This window comes from Symphodus melops, assembly GCF_947650265.1.
Source record: "Symphodus melops genome assembly, chromosome: 12".
Taxonomy (NCBI): domain Eukaryota; kingdom Metazoa; phylum Chordata; class Actinopteri; order Labriformes; family Labridae; genus Symphodus; species Symphodus melops.
In genome coordinates, this window is record NC_136702.1 from 18,855,836 (window position 1) to 18,875,972 (window position 20,137).

General features: G+C 39.7%; 1 protein-coding gene across 1 annotated transcript in view; it reads right to left on the minus strand.

The window, feature by feature from the left end:
* fn1a (fibronectin 1a) overlaps positions 1-6,977 on the minus strand; it is a 32,410-nt gene extending 25,433 nt beyond the window's left edge. The window contains exons 1-9 of the mRNA XM_079358469.1: positions 6,646-6,977; positions 5,587-5,712; positions 5,315-5,452; positions 4,864-4,995; positions 4,500-4,637; positions 3,427-3,585; positions 2,781-2,978; positions 2,497-2,679; positions 2,074-2,250 (exon numbers count right to left, since the gene is read on the minus strand). Coding sequence (XP_079214595.1) covers positions 2,074-2,250; positions 2,497-2,679; positions 2,781-2,978; positions 3,427-3,585; positions 4,500-4,637; positions 4,864-4,995; positions 5,315-5,452; positions 5,587-5,712; positions 6,646-6,775 — 1,381 coding nt within the window. The 5' untranslated portion in view covers positions 6,776-6,977. The remainder of the gene's footprint in view (positions 1-2,073; positions 2,251-2,496; positions 2,680-2,780; positions 2,979-3,426; positions 3,586-4,499; positions 4,638-4,863; positions 4,996-5,314; positions 5,453-5,586; positions 5,713-6,645) is intronic.
* Positions 6,978-20,137: the final 13,160 nt, after the last annotated feature.

Sequence of the window (20,137 nt, forward strand, 5' to 3'; positions counted from 1 at the left end):
ATTCTTAAAAACCAACAAGCAATCCAAAATTGTAACTCTTTAAAGCCAGTCATCATCATCTTCAGTGCTACTGGTTGAAAGAGACCATCTGATGTCAAAAGCATAGATGTTTTACACATGTACTTAAGTGGAATTTCAGTGCAAAGGGAAACTTCCACCCTGGTTAAGGTAGAGAAAAACAATCAGGATCCAAAAATTCTACCTGTGCAGTCAGCATTATGAAGGTGTGTCCTGATTGGCTACACATCTGGAGACCTTTGTGCCACCATCCCTATAGCACACAGACAAGCCTATCTAGCAATCTTTCCAGAGGATGGTTACAGGTGTAGGAGAAGGGGCTCCAGACGACTACTGATGTTTTAATTACCATCATTAACATGTCAAGAACCATGTTTGTTTTGACAATCCCTGTGAAGTCATTAATGTTTATATCTAAGAACCCCTGCTGCTTTGACTGCTGGATGGAGTTTACCACTGTCTATAGGCCACTGTTCTATCACTTGAAGTCTTAACAAGGTGTTTTTAACAACAGGGTGTCGGCCCAAATGTTGGCCTGTTGGACTGTTGCAGGCATTTAAAGCAATTCTAAAGAAAAGTATAGCTTTTTCAAAAGCAAGCACACCCATTACCCATCCTTCGCAATGAACAAGTAAAGTTCACCATAAAAAAGACTAACAAAACTGTTCAAAAGGATCATCCATCTGCCATCCACAAAGCAAAAAAAAAAACAACAAAAGATAAATTCAAGATGAGATCTAATAAATCCAGCGATCCATTTCTCTTGGAATTCAAAGACTTTATGTCAGATGAGTCTTGCAGAACTTTCAAATGCGTACCATCCACATTTTACAGCCTGCTGCCAAACACAATTTTCCTTGCACTTTCTGTCTCCTTTGAAGTCTGCAACGTTACTTCGAGACAGCAGTGAGAGTGATTTCTGGTTTAAACTAGGGATAACTGGATATCGTTCAATGATGTCACTAAACTTCGATGTGAGTGGGGTCTAGCTATAACTCCGGCCTTTCAGTTATGTTGAACAGCATTAGCTTTGATCCTCAACATCAATACTAAAAGGAGATCAACTGTTGCAACAACTTGCCTTTGTTTGTGTTAAGTGGTTTTGACGCCTGAAGAAAATGCTTTTTGAGTAGCTGTTTCTAAATTAGCTCACAAGATCAACTCTAATATCCAAAGGGGTCCTTCAGAGTTTTATAGTTTTTTCTTTGCATTTAACAACATTGATGTCATCATTACCATTTCATTACTTCTACACTGACATTAAGGCGGTGTCAATGACCCCCTGGTGTTTCACTGGCTTCAGCCTCTTTTGTTACCCATGGAGACCTAATTGACACCTAAACAACACAACAACATGTTTCTTACAAGCCAACCGTGACTTCAATGTGAAAAGGCTTAAGTTATAGATAAAAGGTGTTGGAACGGTTAATTAGATTTTGTCTGTGCTATTAGCCCTGATTTCTTTTAAACAACATACTGATAATAGCTTTTATGCAAATTTAACAAGAGGATCCAGAGTTCTCTTTTTACAAAGGCGATGATACTCCTTCATTTAGACTGGGCGGAGATAACTTACCTAGGGCAGGGTGGGACACAGGGTGTAATTGATGATGCTAATCATATTATGTCCTCTGTGGCTACAAACTACTGAGCCACACATCCACATGACCACTTTGCAAATTTTTCCAAAGAAATATAGTTACGTTAAAACGTGCTTTTGTGACATTGAGGCATCATACTTTCTTTGTTAACACAAATAAAAGGTATTTTTAAAAAATTGCTTGTCACATTTGAGTTTACACATTGTCTAGAAATGTAACTTTCACAAACAAATGATTTAAAACTGTCACAAATTGTGCTAAAAGTTTCCTATGTTTTCTTTGAAGTTGCCATTTGAATAAAGTTTTTTTTTTAAGCTTGGGACAAAGCAGTTTTCATCAGTTTAAATTATAATTTCAAAGTGTAGGCTGAAACCATTTTATTTTAAATCTCCAGCCCAAAACGTCCCATGCCATTTTTCTCAAACACACACATGCTTACATAAAACAGACTTACTAGCCATGGGACAGAACCCAAAACGGTGTTCTCCATCATAGTTTATTGTGGTGCCACACCACTTCATGCCGTCTCTACGTCCATCAGCAGTACAGTCGGTGTAGTTTCGGCCATTGTAGAGGAAGGGGAACTGGCACAAAGCTCCATTAGAATTGCCACCACGTGTTGCCACAATAACTGTAAAATGAAATAGTAACATTAGAAATTGTTTAGCCTTTTGTTAGTCAGAAAACAATGCTAGTTTTTGTTCAACATTTACAAAAGTACATGATCATTCCTCTTTCAATATATATGTATATATATATATATATATATATATATATATAACCCCCTTCAAAACCAGAACATAGAGCTATGTAGCCTACTGTTGACAACTTTGCATTTAGCTAATAGGACAAGCTAGTTCACATAGTTTCAGCTTACCATTCTTCTCTGTACAGAAGGAATATTTTTGGTCCGTCTCAAAGTCAGAGGAGGTGGCGCACCAGAGCTGTCCGTCAGTGCGTCCATCTGAAGTACAAGAGTGGTAGGTCTTGCCCTTGTAAATGAAGGGAATTACACAGGGCTGACCACCAGAGGTGCCACCATACACTGGAGCTGGTCCATCTGTTTGAAGACAGGATCACACAAAAATATTTTAAGTATAATTTTATACAGGTATAATCAAAAGTTCAGCACCTCAAGCATTCCAGTGTTTTTTTCCTCACCCCACTGTTCACAGCTAACTCCACTGCCAAGACAGGTACACAGCATCTGCCTGGTGCCCTGATTCTTTATCCAGCGCTGGCCGATGAAATAGGTCAGTCCTGTATCTGTCCGGCAGGGACCCTCCAGGGGAATCTCAGGCAAAGTGGCAGGTTGGTAGACTGCGGGCTGGATGTTTGTGATCACTCGAGAGCCACTGCCTGAAATGTGCAACAGGATTCAGTTCAGGAGCAGCACGAGTATCGAAAAAAAAACACATAACAACTTGCCAAAACATATATTTTTGTGTGTGTTGCAGGTATAGAGGTATAATTAGAAAATATAACATGAAAATATTTTTTTCACTGTCCTTATGCAACAAGGAGCAAATGTGTTTTCTCAGACACAATAACCACTTTAACCTACTTTAAGCACATTTCTCCAACCGATTTTCCCATGATTCATTTTCACCTCTTCATTACCCCACGGCCCCTCTCTCCTTCACATGAGATCATGATCATGTGTTACAAGAGAGCTCTTTCTCACTTCAACACTTGGCACTTCTTATCTCCCCCACCTCACTGCATCTGTCTCTGGTAAACATTTCTCTCTCCTCACAGAGAGCAGGAAAGAAGGGGGAGGAGAGTTAGGGGTATTATCATTTCTCACCCAAGCCAGTGGTGTGAAGAGAACCATGTCTCTCGCACTTCCACTCCCCTCGGCCATTCCCTGTGCACAGACACTGGAGCAAGTTTCCTTGGACGTCTGTCTTGGTCCAGGTATCTCCAATGCGATAGGAGGATAAAGTATCCTGGTCATTGCAGCGATCTAAGAGACAGAAATGTGAGAAATCAAATTTCAAGCAATTTACTTAGTTTAACATTCGTTAAGAAACACTTTCACATTATGAATAATGGCACTTAATGGCATATGCAAGTAAGACCATTAAAAAGAGATGATTGGCTCATTCTTGATAGCTCACACATGATTGGATTGGAGTTGCTACAAACCTTGCAGAAGTTTATACTTTAAGCATCCTGAATGCAATTACTGTTACAGTTTTTGCCCATAGGGCCTGTCAAAAATAAACACAAAATAAAAGTTTGTCACAGTTGTTTAGTTGGGCAGAGTGCATGTGCAGATGTCTGCAGTGACTCTGTGGGGATTAATTCTTTCTGGCCACCAGCTGTTTTGATGTTTGTACTTTTTTCCGACTTTGTTGATTTCTTGTTGAACACATGCATGATAACAATTTATTGATGAACGGTCCCTTAAAAAAGGTCTAAGGCCACCCCGAAGTCACGCCAACATTGACTGACATTAATTTACATCAGTCGACATCATAAAGGATGGAAGTAATGGCTCTAATTGGAAACACAACTGGTAAATACTTCCTGCTTAAATGCTCTAACAAATCGCAGACTACATTTTGCATCAAGTTCTTTGAGCAAGGCTAGAAAGTACATCTATTCATAATAATGACATCTGTATTGATGTGTAACTTGTTATAAAAAACAGCATTTGAGGATGTTTGTAGAGCGACATTTGAAAAGGTACACAAACAAAGCTGTTTGTGTGTTTTTACAAAACATGAATGAAGGAATGAAATATACATAGTAGAACTGTTCAAACTCATACAAATTAGTTACAGTGAAGCAGATGAGTATAATAAAAGGGAGAAATAATAAATGGGAAGGTGGAGGTTTGGCTCAAAAAGGGAAAAAAAACATGCAATATCTCACTTCTGGAGGTGCATGTGATGCGTCCACTTCCCTCTCCCATACAGGTGCAGTCAATCACCATCCATCCCTGGTAAGGCTTCTCATACGTCTCCCCAACAACATATGATGTTCCCACAGCTTTGTCATAGCAACGTTCAGCTAGAATAAAAAAAACATTTATCGAGCACTTATTACATAACATGTTTAAACATTGTAAAAAAAATAAATAAAAACATACAAATGATATTTATTCATTTACTGACTATGCAACACAGATGAGAATTAATTAAAAACCACAAATTTACTGGCACTCGACTTAGAAATTCAGTTATCCAATCAGGTAAGTACAGTCAGAACTTTGTCAGAGGCTAACTGAGTGACTCACCGACAGGTTTGCAGGTCCACTCTCCCTTTCCATTACCCAGACAGACACACTCCAGCATGTAACCTTCTGTCTCGTGGGGTCTCCTCCAGGTGTCACCTATTTTATATGAAGCTCCACCCTCATGACAACGATCTGGGGAGACAGAAGGGGGAAAAGGGATTTTAGAGACAGATTAATGTGCATTTAAGGGTTTGCACAGACAGGGGAAAAAAAACACACCCAGACATTTCTCCCATTATCCAACCCCCCCCCCCCAGATAACTGCTAACAGCTGCACAGCACCAGTTGCTAATCAGCTGTGGAGAATATTGAGATTAAGCACTTTACTGGCATCGGTCTGGGAAACCAGGATATACACAGAAACACATTAGGGATGTGTGGTCTGGTGTTAGAACAGTTAACGGCAGGGGAATAGCTTCTCTAGAGGCACTCACGTAGAAAAATAACTTACTGCCAATCGTGCAGCTGATCTTGCCCTTCCCAGATCCAATACAAGTACAGTCCCAGATCATGCCGTCCTTGGGTCGCTCATAGGTTTCTCCCACAGTGTAGTACTGCTGGTTGACTTTATCATAGCATCTTTCCTCTGCTACAGGGAGAGAAAAAAATGGAAAAGATCTGTTTTACAAGTGTTTTAATACAAGAAGACGTGCATTAGGATGTCCTTATAGGAAAATATGCATAAGAAATGATTTGTGGATGTGAAGACCACAAATCACTTACCTTCAGGTTTGCTTTTACACTTTATGCCAGCAACTCCATGGCATGTACAGATCAAGGTGCTGCCCAAATATGCCCGTTCCCACTGGTCATTAATATGATAGAATTGACCGTTCTCTGTACAACCATCTGACAGGAGAGAAAAAAACATAGGTTGTGAGACTATTTTCAAGCTAGAAAAAAGGCAACCCCTCAATTTATTTCTAGATCAAGAAACATGCAGTGCAGGGAAAAAGTGAGCGAGGAAAAAAACACACCCTACCCGCACACACCCACAAACACTGTAGGCTACCTGCTTACCCTGTCCTTTTTTTCCATTGTGGAAATACAGTGCAACTACTGGAGAATGGTCAAGCCCTGACCATTGCAAAATACATAAACTTGTGTTATTTACCTAAAGGAAAACAAAAAGGTTTTATACCAAAGTAAGCAAGTCCTACATTTGAATAAACATTGTATTGTGGGAAAAGACTTCACCCATGTCTGTGAAATTGACCCTGGATGTGTTAACTTCACTTCAAAGGCCCCCCAAGACTGAGTAATAAATCAGCTGCACAAACTGGAGTACACTTCTGCACCGTATTCTCTCTCTCTCCCCCCACCAGGCACGCTCTTTGTTCACATCCCATGACTTCACATGCCACGAGCATCTTTTTTTCCTCTTTTCAAGTGTAAAATTGATGCTTAGTGTTTGTATTAATTTGATTTTCTCTTAGGCTTTGATCTGTTGCCTTCACACGCAGATTAATAGAAAGGGTCACAACAAGAAGGAAGGATAAGACGAAGGAAGCATAAATCATGACATTACTGAAGAAAAAAGTTTCTATGCAGCCTAAATTCCGTACTTTCTTGCAAGAAAGAGCGACATGGCAGTCACAAAATGCCTTGAATTTAAAAAGCTTAAGTGGCTTCGTTTTGCTTTCTAAAAACCTACAATTTTCACAAAGATGTGTGAGCCCTGTTTAGCCCCCGTACCCGCTTTGGAAACCACTGATCACTGCATTTGATCAATTTAGTCATCAAACACTCTTGGGAACAATTTGAAGATAAAAAAAAACGTACCCTGAGAGACTGAGGAGACGTGATGCTGCTGGGCTTGTCGCGGATTTCTGTGCGTCCCTTTGGGCATGCAGTTCACTGCGCTTCCTATACAGAGCGCAACCAGCACCCTGGCTATGGTGCTGCCGGACATACTGTTGAATGAAAACCACTCCGTTTTTTTGTTTGTTTTTTTTTTTTTTCTTTTGCAGAACGTGGTTACAGGTGCTCCCTTGTGCAAAGTTTTTTTTCACCGGGGTCGGAGAGAAGTTTGTTCCAGTGCAGTCTCTGAATGGGTTCCTCGCTCCAACCTTCCCTGTTCTGTCCGCCCCTCTCTGGTCTGCGGCCCCAGTGTGCAGGTTAGCAGTTTTGGGGAGTGATTTATCTGGGCATGGCTTAGCTTCAACCGGAGGAGGGAGGGCCAGCAAAGAGAGCGACAACCCACGCTGCGCGTAGGAGAAGGGAGGTACACAAACTTTTTTTTTTTTTTTTACGATTCAGAGATGATTACGCAAATTTCGGCTCGTAAAGTCTTCTTTCCTCTTCTTTTAACTGAGTTCAGACAGTCAGCGGTTTCCAAAGATGCCTGAGTTGTCTCCATGCAACACTGAGGTAAACAGACATCCAAATGTATTTGTAATCATGATGCCAAGACAATCACCCATTAGCAGATTGCCTTAACTCATCCGAGTTAAGGCCCTGACCACAGCCCACCTTACTGCAAAGGTTTAAGAGTGACGGCCCTTTTGGCTTATCAAAATCCTGTATTTATTGAGGAAAAAAAGATTACCCGTTTCTACCCAAACATTATTTAATGTAACTGTTGCCTTCGTGAGTCACTTACTCAGACTGAGCCTGAAGAATGCCATGCATGCTTTCACATTGATTTTAAGCAATTATGTGTTTGTTTTGTGCTTGGAGTAATGTTGTTATGCAGAACAGGACATGTGGTACTAGACTTTGTTCTTTTTTTGTTACCATTTTATGAGGGCAGGGCAGATGTTATTTGCTTCTTTGTTTACATCTAAAAGCACTGACAAGCACCATGCTGCTTTTGAGAGAAACTTGCACTTAAAATTGAAAAATAAATTATTTTACTGATTAATTCAATATTTCGGCCTCTTCAACTTCATTCTGCACAAATTTAAACCAACCATAAGGCTACTTTTCATTGAGATATATTGCATTGAATGTTGCCATCCTGCAGAAGGACGTTGATGTGATATAGTGTTTTGGCCCATAGGTTTTACACAACCCTGGGAGACATCTGCAGGAATTAGGTCAATGGCGTCAGTGACTGGATAGTCTCCAGTAGCCCAGAGTTTCAATGTCTGGAAATTGTTTATATGTCCAGGAGTTTTATTGAACTAATTCATCAGTTATACTAAAGCTAACTTTGGAAATGTGCAAGTTGCGAGGGCTTTTTTTTAACTTCTTGCTCTTCTCCGCTGTTCTGTCATTGGCTGGTTATTTAAAAGTTTTTTGAGGTTTAAGTCTTCAAAACACAACAATAGGGCTCTTTATCTATGAGTGGAGTTAATCTTTTCTGTTGGTGACTGACTTGAGAAGATGCCCTTTTTAGTTATCGCTGCAAATTCTAAGTTTAGGTTGGAGGCTTGGAACCTTTTGTTTCTCTTAATTTCTTGATTTTTTTTATTTTCTGTTTTAGTTCTTGAAAATGGTCATAACTTTTTAAATGAAATCTACTATAGTATGTGGAGAGGAAAACCTAATCACTATTGTTGACCCTCTCCGTGAGTGCTAGCTTCCTGCCTTCCATGTCTGTAGTCATGTCTAGACAGCTTTGAAGGTGAAACACTCACTCATGGTGCGTCCTTAGATTTCTTTACAATTATAGATACAGTTGTTCTGGCAGAGACATGTTATCCGTCGACACATCAGTCAAGTTTAAGTGCAGATGCCTGCCCTAATGATGATTCAGACAGTTACTGATGATTCATGCATACTTTATTTGCTGTATATCTTTTAGTTTGTTTAAAAGATACCAGATTACATACTGTTGTTGATAATGCTGCTATCAAGAAGAAAATCAAGTCCTGCAGAAACAATAGATTCAGTTAATGGTTAAAAACTACAGAATGAGTACATCTGTCTGAATAATTAAAGAGGAAGATGACAAATTTAAGACATTTTTATGGATAGACAAGCAACAGGTTGTCTTTTCTGTGTAATTTAATATCTCAGAGCTGCATTGATAACATGAAGTTGTTTTAACTGTGGTTCTATTGAATCCTGGATGACTGCCAGAGCGCCCAGTCAAGATTCAGCAGAAACAGATCCTTTGATGACACTTGGATATGTACAGACCAGTGGTCACGGGTGTATTTGAACAGTAGTTACTCCACCTGGACATTGGTGTTGGTCAGTCCATAAAGCAGGATGGATTAAATAGAACTGCTTCATTTAAAAAAAAGGACAATCAAAGAAAGTGATATGGTTGAATTCAGCTGTGGCTCAGTTGGTAGAGTGGGTTGTCTCAACTGGAAGACCAGGGGTTCAATTTCCAGCTCCTGCAGCAACATTAGGACACTAACCCTTGAAAAAGACGTTTTTAATCTCAATGAGTTTTCTTTCCTGGTTCAATAAAATAAAATAAATGTGTGATGTGTGCTTGGGCAAAACATTTAACCCCAATTTCCCCCCCGCTAATGTGTCTATGTCGTATATTACTTAATTCAGATGGTTACTTCACACAGCAACCTCTGCCATCAGTGTGTGAATGGGTATGAATAGGTAGTGTAAAAGCTGTTTGGGTAGTCAGAGACTAGAAAAGCGCTAAACAAGCTCAAGTCCATTTACCGATCTAAAGGAAATTGCTTCAGAGTGATTCGTTCATGACAAATTTGAAAAACAGAACAATGGGTGTCACTTTTCGTCTTCTGAAATGTCACAAGCTCAACTGTTAGGACAGTAAAACAGATCCATCATTGGTTAAATCAAGGTAACACAGTGAGCCTCTAATGTGTCAGGAAATCTGCAGCATGGACACATTTTCAGGACATTGGGTGGATTTTATGTTGACATTATTTTAAAGGAAGTTATTCAAGCGCACCAAATCATAATCAAATCAATCTTTTTTAGTATAACCCCAATTCCTAACAATTGTTATCTCGCGACACTCTACTGAAAGAGAAGTTCTAGTCTCTTGCATTCTGGCCCATTCATGGAAGTCTGCCAGCCGGCATGTGGAAAGACTCTTTGTTACCCTCAATAGAAACATAGGAAACTAGAGATCTCAAGACAGTATGCCTTCTGTGTTTGAGTCATCTTATTTAAAAGAATGTCCACAGGTAATTCTGACTCAAGCTTTTAGAGAAATCTTGCCAGCTCTAGAAGTGACGAGACAACCCTTCTAAACAGTGCTGCTGCACATGTGTTTTTACTTATGTGTAAATGCAATCTGATATCTATCTAGTCTATCTATCTGCACGTACACAGCTAGTCTTTGTGTGATGGTTACCCTCACCTCTAGCTCATTCTTTCTTCCCCTCTTTCTATCCAACCCTGAAGACCTTTGGAATTCACTGATCTATGTTTGTCAGATGGGGACGTCATGTAAAGTTGAAGAGGTGAATAGGTCATGTAATTTACTACACAGCGATTTTACACCTTGGATGTGTTGGTCTATGGAGGGTTTGACAATAACAGGTTTCTGTGTTGACTTGAGTTTTTCGCTGAATATTGCAATGCTTCTACCACAAAGGGGCTATCTTCTTTAGGCCTGACAGTAGAGGAGGGAAAAGCAATGTGTCATTGCTTCATACTGTAATAATGACATAGCCACATTCATATCAATCTTCGATGATTATATTACATTCAATCACAGAAATCCGCTGCATGAAAACCAACGACAGGCAACACCCAAAAGACTGAATGTCCTCCTGTTGTGCGGTTGATTCTTTGAGTCTTAGATTTTTCATCTTCAAGAATTGAATGCTTTGACCCTTCTGTATGTGAACATGGTAAAGTTCATCATGTATTGACCACAGTTGTGTATCTCATAAACATCCTTACATGACTTCACCTAACTGAGCTCATTCCCCTTGTGGTTACCGTGTCTAATTTATTTCTGCTATACTGCAATGGTGGGATGAATGATGCTGAAGCCAGGCATCCCTTGTTTAGAGCCATTATCTAGTTATTGTGCAAGCTAACTGGCCTCTTGTGGCTTCACATGCAGATCAACAAACATTCATGGTTGCTCAGTCTGGTTTTAAGTGGTATCTTGCCATTTAAAGCGAATCACGCATTATGGTCGTAATGAGAGTTAGGAACCATCATTTCCAGGATACAGTTTGGTTACATTGTTTACAGACACATTAGATTCCTTGAGCTTGGAAAAGATGCTCATAGACACACAGAACAGCTGTACCAAACTCATACTGTGTGCTGTCAAGGGCCTTATGCTGAGGACTTCTATAACGTATGATTTCATATGAAATAATGGAAAAAACATTTGCCTTCTGTAAACTTGTTGCCTTAACATTAGCATGCACTGTACCCAATACTCACTCATACTTGTTTTGGATGCTTGGAAAGCTGGAAGAAGGAATGAACTTACATGGACAAACAGGAACTCAAGTTAGCGATCAGGGGGAGTACAAAGAGAAATCAAGCAGGAAAATGAAAGAACAACAGTGTAGAAACCTCTTGAGACAGTTTTCAATTTGAGTTCAAGGCTCCAGGAGGTATGAATAATACTGAATAACAGAACCAACGCTGAAAGGATGAGAGTCAATGGAAAGTTGTGAAATTTGGGCAGAGCTAGTGAAGGTTTTTTTTTTTTTTGCTGACATGTGGAAATCATACTGTAACTTTGAGATTACATTACACAACACATTCACAATGATCATCATGAGAAAGAGGACAAGGGTGAGGGGAAAGAGAGGTCACAGCTGCAACGTCTCCATACAGCTGCTGCTCTGTTTCATCCAACTCTCTCTTTCAAAGCCCTGTTACTGCTCACAATCTTTACATCCGTCATGGCCTTACCATCTGACTCACAGTGGATAAGCACAATGACGTTATTTCCATTAAATAGTTGGCCAGTCCTCTTGTCTATTTTATATATTTGTTTCATTAAGAATTGCCCCCTCTTAGTCAACTCTTTTCAATACTTTCTGCATCTTCAGATAGATAGATAGATAGATAGATAGATAGATAGATAGATAGATGTACTTTATTGATCCCAAGCTGGGAAATTGAGATGTTACGGCAGCAAGACATAATACACAATGTTAGTTACAAAACAATATAACATGGTATACAAAGTAGAAAAGAATAATATATACACCAGGATTTAACTTGAGCATTCCAACTAGTCAAAAATGTGAGAAATGAACTGTGACATTTGTTAGTCATGTTTAACTGAATGTGAGCATACTTTGCTGGAGTAGATGAACGTGTGCAAAAAACAGTGATGATTGTTGTAAGTTAGCAGTATTGATATAGAGAGCAAAAATCAATGATACATAGATAAGTGCAATAGTGATAAGTATCTAGTTATCTGCTGGAATTATTGACTATAGTGATGAATTGACAAGACGTATGAAGTGGACTTTAATGATACCTATATTAAAGTGCAGAAGTGTAGACAAGTTAGCAACCAAAACTATTGACTATAATGATAAGTAAACTAATTTGTCTCCACCTTTGATGATCACATTGCTTTATCTTTTTTGTGTACCTGTTCCTCTGCAGGCACATTTGGTACTGCTGTTGTAAGTGTTTGCCTCATGTGTCCCATTTCAGGTTTTGCATCTTTTTACTCTACTGCAAGACAGGGTCACATTGTAATGGGTTGATAAGAGGGCCACATCCAAGAGGCTCCTCTGAATGCATGGAGAATTATAATTCCCTTTCTACTCCAAATTCCAATCGCATTTAATCAACCGTTTATGATCTTTTCAGACAACTAGAACAGTCTTGTAGTTAAATTGAATGAAACTCAAGTTACATGAAACACGTCTTTGGATGTCAGTGGTGATGATGAAAAGATGGCATTAATTAAATCTTAAATAAAATGAAATGCATGTTTAAACAACCATCAATAATCAACATCTATGATAGCAGTAAAACTGTACTTGCACATTCATGCCTGAGTGATTACCATGTTAATATTTTTTCAATTATTATAAACACAAAGTCCAGCCAAGGATGAGCGTTGACTGTTAAAGTTTTTGGACCAGTATATATATAAATGCATGATGTTGATTTGAGTCCATGAAATGGGACAAAATGTTTGTTGAAATATGTTTTAGTCACACAACTGACAACCACATGGTAAGGCCAAGAGATGACTGAAGCCTGTAGACTTAATACCTGTACACATAAGCCCTTTAGAGATTGCGGTTTCACCGTCACCTTTGTACTTTCACATTGCATCTGCAACAGCATAGTATTGGTGACACAGTGTTTAGTTTAGTTTGTTAGTTTATTTGAATCAGGAACACTGTCCAACATAAAATACAAATCAACTTGTTGTGTGTGCACGCACACAAACAAACAAACACACGCACAAATGCATACATACACACACTGAACTTTTTGTTTATTCCTGCTTTAACTTTACATATTGTTAGGTAATAGCAAATTTGAAGAGTTGTTTAGAAACCCACTCAGTGTGATATCATTTTTGTTTTCTGTAAAGCAACTGGGGGGGACCCTCAATGACCCTATGATGAGTTCTCTAAAGACCATTTGGAAGAAGGAAAAGAGGGATACACAGTATCTGTAAGTTTAAATCCACACAAATCCCCGAAAATGTTTTATCCACACATTAGACTTCATTCCTTCACATACACATCTACACTCAACAAAAATATAAACGCAACACTTTTGTTTTTGCTCCCATTTGTCATGAGATGGACTCAAAGATCTAAAATTCATTCCAGATACACAATATTACCATTTCTCTCAAACATTGTTCATAAATCTGTCTAAATGTGTGATAGTGAGCACTTTTGCTTTGCTGAGACAATCCATCCCACCTCACAGGTGTGCCACATCAAGATGCTCATCAGACACCATGATTAGTGCATAGGTGTACCTTAGACTGTCCACAATAAAAGGCCACCCTGAAATGTGCAGTTTTTGCTTTATTGAGGGTCTGGGGACTCAGAACCAGTCAGTATCTGGTGTGACCACCATTTGCCTCATGCAGTGCAACACATCTTCTTCGCATAGAGTTTATCAGATTGTCAATTGTGGCCTGTGGAATGTTGGTCCACTCCTCTTCAATGGCTGTGCGAAGTTGCTGGATATTAGTGGGAACTGGTACGCGCTGTCGTATACGCCGGTCAAGCACATCCCAAACATGCTCAATGGGTGACATGTCCGGTGAGTATGCTGGCCATGCAAGAACTGGGACATTTTCAGCTTCCAAGAATTGTGTACAGATCCTTGCAACATGGGGCCGTGCATTATCTTGCTGAAACATGAGGTGATGTTCATGGATGTATGGCACAACAATGGGCCTCAGGATCTCATCACGGTATCTCTGTGCATTCAAAATGCCATCAATAAAATGCACCTGTGTTCTTCGTCCATAACAGATGCCTGCCCATACCATAACCCCACCACCACCATGGGCCACTCGATCCACAACATTGACATCAGCAAAGCGCTCACCCACACGACGCCACACACGCTGTCTGCCATCTGCCCTGAACAATGTAAACCGAGATTCATCCGTGAAGAGAACACCTCTCCAACGTGCCAGACGCCATCGAATGTGAGCATTTGCCCACTCAAGTCTGTTACGGCGACGATCTGGAGTCAGGTTAAGACCCCGATGAGGACGACGAGCATGCAGTTGAGCTTCCCTGAGACGGTTTCTGACAGTTTGTGCAGAAATTCTTTGGTTATGCAAACCAATTGTTTCAGCAGCTGTCTGAGTAGCTGGTCTCAGACGATCTTGGAGGTGAACCTGCTGGATGTGGAGGTCCTGGGCTGGTGTGGTTACACGTGGTCTGCGGTTGTGAGGCCGGTTGGATGTACTGCCATATTCTCTGAAACGCCTTTGGAGACGGCTTATGGTGGAGAAATGAACATTCAATGCCCGAGCAACAGATCTGGTTGACATTCCTGCTGTCAGCATGCCAATTGCACGCTCCCTCAATGCTTGCGCCATCTGTGGCATTTTGCTGTGAGACAAAACTGCACATTTCAGAGTGGCCTTTTATTGTGGGCAGTATAAGGTACACCTGTGCACTAATCATGGTGTCTGATGAGCATCTTGATGTGGCACACCTGTGAGGTGGGATGGATTGTCTCAGCAAAGCAAAAGTGCTCACTATCACACATTTAGACAGATTTATGAACAATGTTTGAGAGAAATGGTAATATTGTGTATCTGGAATGAATTTTAGATCTTTGAGTCCATCTCATGACAAATGGGAGCAAAAACAAAAGTGTTGCGTTTATATTTTTGTTGAGTATATTTATGTGCATGCTTTGGCAGGACTTGCTGCATCTATGAGTAAATCTTCATATCAGCCTGCAATATTTAAACATAATTCCCTCTATTTGCTTTATGATTTTTTTTAATTTCTTTACAAGATACAAGGACACATTTTAACTTCAATTCTTTGTCAACTTTTCTTCTGCTTCCCTCCTCCCTTGCTTCTTCTCCTCTTCCTCCTTCTCCTTAAGCTCCGCTTTCCTCCAGGGAGGTGAGGTCACAGTGGGAGGAAAGATGGAGTGATTAAGAGTTTAAACTCTACACTTTTCTGAGCTGGATTACTTCTGGATATCTTAGAAAACGCCACAGTATTTATTGCTGCTCACAACTGGTTTGAAATGTAGCATGAATCACAGAGGAGCTTATAGGCAAGGTTATTGTCCCGCTGTCCTTCATCTGTGCAGAAACTACTTGTGCAGCTATTAAACATTTATCACAGATGTAGGGTTTTTTATGGAGGCTGCCTTGAACATTTAAGGGGTTACTATTTTCATAGAGGTTGGATACTTGTACCTCTGTCCAAGCAAACAAGTTAAAAAGACTATAAATAACAATGTTTCAGTGTAGGTCTAGCCCCCCCCCGCCCACCCCCCCCCCCCCCCCCCCCCCCCCCCCGGAGACTGAGATGTCGGCTCCCACTTTGTGACCTTACCCACAGTAATTTGCTAAGGAGACATGCAGGAAAATCACTAAGAGCCCAAGAGAGCGTGAGAACAACAAGGCCCCTGACCACCTCCACAACCATTAGCTGCAGTACACCACAGATAAGTGATTCAGATTCACAACCGTTGAATTTTTACGGATGCACGTGGAACTTTCGGATGTGTCATGTACACCTCACAGACCACTTCAGCTGTTATTGTCATCGAAAGGAGGACTGTTTTTTGACCATGGAAACTTTGACTCTTAATGTCATCATATTCTAAGACTATGTACTGAAACTAAGTGACTGTTTTTTTGTATGCTGAAAAACATGATTACAAAATATTTTTGACTGTTTTGCATATGAGTGTAAAGTATAGACTGCTATTATTGGACAAAGTCTGAGTGACATCACCCATCTGTTACTGCAAATGTCACTTTCAGTCAACCTAACAACAGTCTAAGGGCTACTGTTGAGGTGGATTTTAAGCCTCTTGACAAACCATTTAATCGCCCCCAACTCTCAGTCAGGTCAGTCTCTCGCCTAACTATGAATGACATGTGTAGTTCATCAAATCTAAATGGATGGGTTGTAAAAAACATTCACCCCCTGTACAGTGTGAGCCAGTGATGACAATAACTAACCAATATACCTGTCCTTTTTTGTACCAGGCTGTGAACATGTTAATTTCTACTGTAAAAATAAACTTTTTTTAATGATGGGGTGTGTATGTTATACTCTGCTTGTTCAACAATTGAGCTTTAAACAAGACTTTGATGTACCGCATTAACATATGTCGCAGCGGAGCGTTGGCCATCTTGGCATCAACTTCATAAATTCATTAAATGTCTTAAACGGGGAAATTTGAGATTTCATTGGCTAGATATAGTTACTTTTTTAATGGCCCAACAAAATGTCTGCATTGTTTTTTGAAAACCTGTGCTTTATTAAAAGTGGGCCTCAATTGCACCTATTTTGTCCAAATAGATTCAATTTAAGTCTTTACTTTTCAGAAATATTGGATTCATATAGATATTTCATTGCGGTACTTCGACATCTTTTTGAAGAAAAAACAAAGAAACAGTGGGTACACTTTCATTTCAGTCCTTCTAAATGAGAATGAGCTTTTTAAAGATATGCAAAGCCAACTTACCAAAGTAGCACTGGCTTTTTTTGTTATCTTTGTAGAATAATACACAGATGGAAGCTGAATTTAATTGAAAAGCTCAACCACAGACTAAGCAGCTCGGCTCTGAAAGCAAACAGTGGGTGCAAAATGTGAGTGTTTGATTATATTGAGTGTTACTTACCGCAGGCGAAACAGACTGAGCAGAAAAGTAGGTTCAATTTGCTTTTTCAGGGATTATGAATGCTTCCTGAAACACTGTCTCTCCTCTCTACATTAACTTTAGACTGTCTCTATCTAAACTCTGATCTCCACACTCACTATCTCTCATGTTACAATCTTACATAGACACTTCATTAAACCATCCTAACCCTTTAAGCCAATGCTTTTTAACATGCATGCGTTTGCATTCACAACTAACTGCGTCTTGAGCTAAATAGTATATATATATATATATATATATATATATATATATGTCTAATGTTGGACTTATTGGGTCAGCTAATGGAGTTTTTGTTCTGCATGTTTATAACTATAAACATACAGAACAAAAACTCCATTTACAGCACGTATAGTTAAAAAAAATACAATAACAATACAAAAGTAATACTGACAAGACTGCACCATGTGCGGTGTCATAACGCAGATGTGGATACACGCAGTTGTACTCGCTTCAGTGTTGATTCTGTTACATCCCAATACCTTGAATATAGCCCAATCAATTATGTGTAATGTGAATACTCCATGTTGTGTTTGTGTGCATTAATTTGTGAGAATGTGCACAGTCAACAGGTAAAACATACAAAAGAGAAGCAACGTGTACACATAGTTTAAAGCAAGTGGCCATGTGATGTCGTTTGTGTCATTCAATGGAATCATGGAAGATGCTTGGTAAATAAATGTTCTTTGTACTCACCTGTACAAGACAAAGCTAATCATTTTGTCATATCCCACAGATGCTTAAGCTACCACAAGGAACTTTGGTTTGGTGTCAATCCTGGAAACCCCGGTGAATGAAATATTTGCCCATACATTTGTAAACAGGACAACAAATATCTTCTTATAAGAGTCAAACATATCACATGTTTATTTTGGCAGCCCTGCAAATAGAACGTTTCTTCATAGAAATAGCCAATCTCATTGTCCTTAAAGTCATTTACATATGTTATATCAAGCCATCAGCTTGTTTCAGGCTGTTTTATAATCAGTTAGAACTCCTCACAGGAGCTTTGAATTTGAATGATTTTCAAGCATACATGAATCCTTTTCTAGTCTGGATAATGTTATATGTTAGAATCAGTGTTGTATATTTACTGAGGCTGCTGTAAAAACAAAGCAGCTTATAAACATCAGAGTGAAAACTGGGGGGATTTGGAGAAAGAAATGCCACCAAAGAAGCTTGGGAATATGTTTCATTCTCCTAATGTGGACTGATTCTAATGAGTGTGCCATTCATTGTTTGTCGCTTGTTTCAATCTGTATATCATCTTACAGTAGTTACAAAAAGTTTCAGTTTCTGAGTGATGGCAGTCGATCCAAACACGTTAATTATGTCTTATGTATAGAGAAGGGAGCATCTTTCAGCTGTGGGTGTAAATACAAACTGAGTTCACTCTGTCACTGAGGAGGGTCTAAATTACAAAGACCCTATTTCTTTTCTTGTCTTTCCCAACACTTCGTCAGATGCTCCCCATCCCTCCCTCTTCCTTCATCACGTCGCCTCACCCCGCACCCCCCACCTCCTGTAAACACACAGACAGATGATGTCATCACTGTGGTTTATCTCTTAAAGACAGGCCATAATGCAGTGGGCTGTTAAACCCCTGAGGGAGCCCAAGCTGGAAGGGAGGAAGTTAGGCATCGCAAGGGGATATTCTGTGTGTGTGTGTGTGTGTGTGTGTGTGTGTGTGTGTGTGTGTGTGTGTGTGTGTGTGTGTGTGTGTGTGTGTGTGTGTGTGTGTGTGTGTGTGTGTGTGTGTGTGTGTGTGTGTGTGTGTGTGTGTGTGTGTGTGTGTGTGTGTGTGTGTGTGTGTGTGTGTGTGTATCACAGAGTTGCAAATTGTATCTTGATAGTACTATATCTCCCCCAACTCGTTCCCTCAGGGCCATTAAACACACCGACAGCACCTAATACTGATCAAATGGATTTCCAGCACTGCCTCTCAAAGCAGCTGTTTTCAACTCTTTCTGTCGATAAAACTATTTTCATTTCAATCAAACAAAAGCCTTGAAGATGTGACAAACTGAATGCCCTTAAAACAAAATGACTGTTTATAAGTTCTTTTTTTTGTTGTTTTTTTGTTGAATCCCACAGCCCACTCCCTCTTTGCCTTCCAATTTCTTTTCTGACATCCTAACTCTGTGCAGATCCTGGTATGTTGTTTTTTTAAGATAGCTAAAGAGAGAAAGGGGAAATGTGGGGAAGAGAGAGAAGGCATGACATGCACCAAATATTCATTGGCCGAGACCAGCGATTCAAATATCCTCTTAATTTAAACAGTGTTTCCTGGTTTCTCTAGTATCATAAACTGGACATTTCATTCCTTAAAGAGTCGGAGCCGGAATAAAACCATTTGATTGGTCTGAGGTCATGTTCAGATGTTCCCTGCATAAAAAGTAGTGTCACGCTTTCGCCGATGAGCTCAGTCTGATGACACAGCATGGGGTCATTGTGGGCTCCAGTTGAAATAAAGCAGACAAATCAAAGCGAAACAAAACTTTGTTGTCTGCTGAAAAGACAGTTCAAGATTTGATGCTACCACTATATGTCACCTTTAACAATCAAATACATGCAAGCGCACAGTTTTAATGTGTTATTAAGTAATGTGAAATATGTTATTAGACTTTAACTTGCAATTATGAAAATGAATTGTGTTGATAACTTTCCTTTGTTGATAAATGCTGTATTACTAACACTGTGCATCCGTTACGCCTTAAGATTCATAAATCAAAATTAATTTGCCTCACTGGAGGCAGCATGATCCACAGCTCTGAATTTTGTTTTAATGCATGCCTTGTGGTCAGAGCACTCAATATGTGAGACAGCTGAAGCCTCATTAGTTTTGGGCAGAGCCATAGAGTTTAATTTAGCACAAAAATAGCATAATTTTCCTTTTCACAAGTCATATTTTCCTCTTCCATCTTTTTTTTGGTCACCATATAATCAACAAAAAGGATTAAGAAATAAGCTGTAGGGCCTGTCTTGATAGACTGCGCCCTTTGCTTTGAAGGCACCTACCACCTCAGTTTTAGAGCGCTTCTCACT